Here is a 3,233-nt window from a genome sequence, read left to right on the forward strand (position 1 = left end):
CGCAGGAGGGCTGGGAGCTGCCTGGAGGCGCGGGATGGGGATGGCCCAGCGGCGCCTGGCGGTGGGAACGGTGCCTTGGATTTCTTACATGGCTGACGCGGGGAGCGTGAGATTTTTGGGCAGAAGATGTTGGGTATCTTTTAAACACCCTTTTGCCCCAACAGCAATGTCCGTAAAGGGACCTGTGACCCCTGTGATGGGGACAAGGGAAGAGCAAGCCTGGGAACAGCGGGCGCTCTCATCATCCTGAGCCAGGCTCTGAGCCTCCTTCAGCCCTCGGCTTTAGCTGTCCTCGCAGGGTGCTGGGTGCAGGGCTGAGCCGAGACCCTGCTGGGCCTCCTCTCCTGGCTCTGGGCACGCCGCCGGGCGTCTTGCTGCCTTCTGCCAGCGAGCACAATTGGGCTCCGTGTCTTGCTGAACAGCGTGTTTCCCTGGCGTGCTTCAGCCGCACAGGAGCAGGCGCGGAGCCTGCTGAAAACGCGGAGCCTGCCCGAAGCAGCAGCTGCCACCGCTCTGGCTTGGAGCTTCCAGCCAAAACAGCAGCTGCCCGAGTTCATCTGACGCTGGACCTCAGCCTTTTTGTTCTTTTTTTTTTGTTTGTTTTTGGACTCAGAAGATGACTTTCTAGCACTGACACCACCGAGAGCTCCTTCTCTCCAGGCTGTTCATTTGGGTGCGAGGGGTTGTATGTGTTTGAGACAAAGATGCACGTGGGTGAGTAAAGTCCACCAGAGTCTCCAGGACTGCAGCTGGAGGTTTTGTTTTGGTCAGTTTTGAACTTGGGTCAAGGGATACGTCACTAACCCTGTGGTTTCACAAACCTTCAAGAAGCACTTGTTTTTCCTGAGCAAGTACCGGTGGCATCAGCCTGCCTGCCTCCCCGTTCCCGACTCACCTTTGTGGCTGGGGTTTCCGCTCCAGCTGCCCTGTCTCCTCTTGCACAAGGACTCGGTGACCCTTTCCCTGTGCGTTGTGGTCCAGGGTAAAACACTGAAAACTGGCTAAAAAGGGAGCCCTGTTTCCAAGCACTGTAACTAAAGACTATCCTGTTATCCAAGAGAAGAGCACAGCCCGCCAGCTGCTGCTCTCCAGGATGTCATACCATCCTCACACGCAATGCGCTGTGCACCTAACCGATGCCTCGCACTAGAACCGCGTCACTTTTTAATTTTCATCTGGTCATTAGGGCTGGTGATGTTTCAGCCTTTCCAAGGTGGATCCAGCAGCCCGCTCTGACAGTTGGTCTTTGATCAGATGGCTTCTTATTGCACTCAATAAATGTTTTCTCTACAGTCTGCTGCTTCCCTTTTCTTTAAAAAAAAAAAATCATCCCCCTCAATACCCTCTGTCTGCAGCAGCAGATGAAGGACACATGCCAGAAGCAGATACCCAAGCAGGGGCTTCTGCCAAGCACCAGTGCCTGCAGCTCCTCCACCACCATCTCTGCTGCGACTGCACCCCAGTAATGGCTCGTTACACCAGTGCAAACTGGAGTTAAACCAGTCTCCTTTGAGGAAATGTCCCCTGTGACTCTGGCATCAGAGCTCGGCTCAGGGGCTGCAGAATGACTGGGCAAATGGTTTGCATTTATTGGGGACACGATGCAGGGAGACAAACCGATTCCCTTGTGAAGCGAGGAACGCCGCTGCCTCTCGGGCGGAGGTGATGCCAGCCCCGGCAAGGTGGTCGCTGCTCTACAGGGGCAGCGCCGTGGCCCCTCCGGAGGGTTTGGTGAGGCAGAAGGTGGCTGTGCCGCTGTATTTCTCCTAGGAAGCAAGAGGAGCAGTAAGTGCTGGTGCTCCAGGGCCGTACCACGCCGCAGCAAGAGGCAGAAAGGCGCTGCCGGTCAGCCCAGCCGTGCGTCTGGCCCAGCCACCGCTCCAACTGCGGCCACGTGGGATGCTTTTTGGGGCCAGCACGCTGTCCTGGCCACGGCCTGGGGTCCCTCGGTCCATTCACAGCACGGGGCAGGGAGGTTATCAACCCATCCCCAAGCTGACCCTTCAGCAGCCCCTTATGGACTGTTCTCCGTGACTTTTTCCAACCCCTTTTTGACCTTGCTGATGCTGCCGACCTCCACGGCCTCTGGTGCCAGCAGAAAACTCATCACCAGCTCCGCACAGTGCTTCCTCGGCTCTGTTTTTCTCCTAACTCATCCGGTGGTCACTGGTTCTTATTTTGGAGGATTTGAGGGTCAGTTCCACGCTCAGCCTAGCTCCCCCCATTGCTGTTTTGTAACTCCTGGTCACGTTCCCTCTCTCCCAGCTTCTCATCGGATGGCAGAGGCGCAGCCCTTTCGGTCTCTCTTCGTTTCAGACACCTTCCTCTGCCCCTTCTTTTTCCTCCCCTACTATTTACAGGGCGCACCATGATCTCATATAGCAGCAAAATGAGGCTCTGCCTCATTCACTGCCCCTGTTTCCTGACACCCCCATTTTGCTGGCGTTTTCAGCTACCGTTGCACGCTGAGCTGCTGATTCAGAGAACATTTATGACGGCACTGAGATCTTTCCTGCTGGCGTACAGCTCAGCATTGCCTAAGCCTAGCTTGGATTGCTTTTTCTTAGATAGATTTAGCCTTTCCGAAGCTCACCCAGCACCTTTTTGCTCACTTTCCCAATGCAGTAAGGTCCTCGGGCAGTGCTCTGTGACCAGCATGCTGCTGAACTGCCTGCAACAGCTTAGTCGCATCAACAGACTGGGGGCTGTCCCTGCGCAGCACTGCATGGGCTACACCAACCCCAAGTGCCTCAGGAGCACAGCTCCAGCGGCATCCCGGGGCCATGCCCCTGAGCGTTTCCTTGGGATAAGTCCGTCTCCTGGCGCTTTCCTGCCGTGTACCTGGATGTGGTGCTGGGCTCTCTCTGCAGCTCCAGCCTCCAGCAGTGTCACCGTGCAGCCCCCGAAGCCTCCTCCGGTCATCCTGCTGCCGTAGACCCCGTCGACCTCCAGGGCTGCTGCTACCAGCTCGTCCAGCTCTGGGCAGCTCACTTCGTAGTCGTCCCTGGAGAGAGGAGACCCGTGGTCAGCCCTGGCCTGCACCCCCGCCCTGCACCACAAACAGCTGAAACACGCATCTCGGTGCATCCATTGCCGAAGCAAACTGCAGCAACGCGGGATGCTGCAGGTCCTGGCCCAGCCTATACGTGCACGTAATGCGTGAGCAAGGCTGCAAGAATCGGGGAGCTGCTGGGCGCTGCCGTAAGTGACACACGTCTGTAACACACACGACC

General features: G+C 57.0%; 1 protein-coding gene across 1 annotated transcript in view; it reads right to left on the reverse strand.

Moving 5' to 3' along the window:
* Positions 1-1,694: 1,694 nt before the first annotated feature.
* The window catches only part of GALK1 (galactokinase 1), a gene marked incomplete at its 5' end in the record, with an annotated part of 4,091 nt that continues 2,552 nt past the window's right edge, over positions 1,695-3,233 (reverse strand). The window contains 2 exons of the mRNA XM_010292693.1: positions 1,695-1,766; positions 2,842-3,004. Of these exons, the coding sequence (XP_010290995.1) occupies positions 1,695-1,766; positions 2,842-3,004 (235 nt within the window). The remainder of the gene's footprint in view (positions 1,767-2,841; positions 3,005-3,233) is intronic.

This window comes from Phaethon lepturus, unplaced genomic scaffold (assembly GCF_000687285.1).
Source record: "Phaethon lepturus isolate BGI_N335 unplaced genomic scaffold, ASM68728v1 scaffold21350, whole genome shotgun sequence".
NCBI lineage: Eukaryota > Metazoa > Chordata > Aves > Phaethontiformes > Phaethontidae > Phaethon > Phaethon lepturus.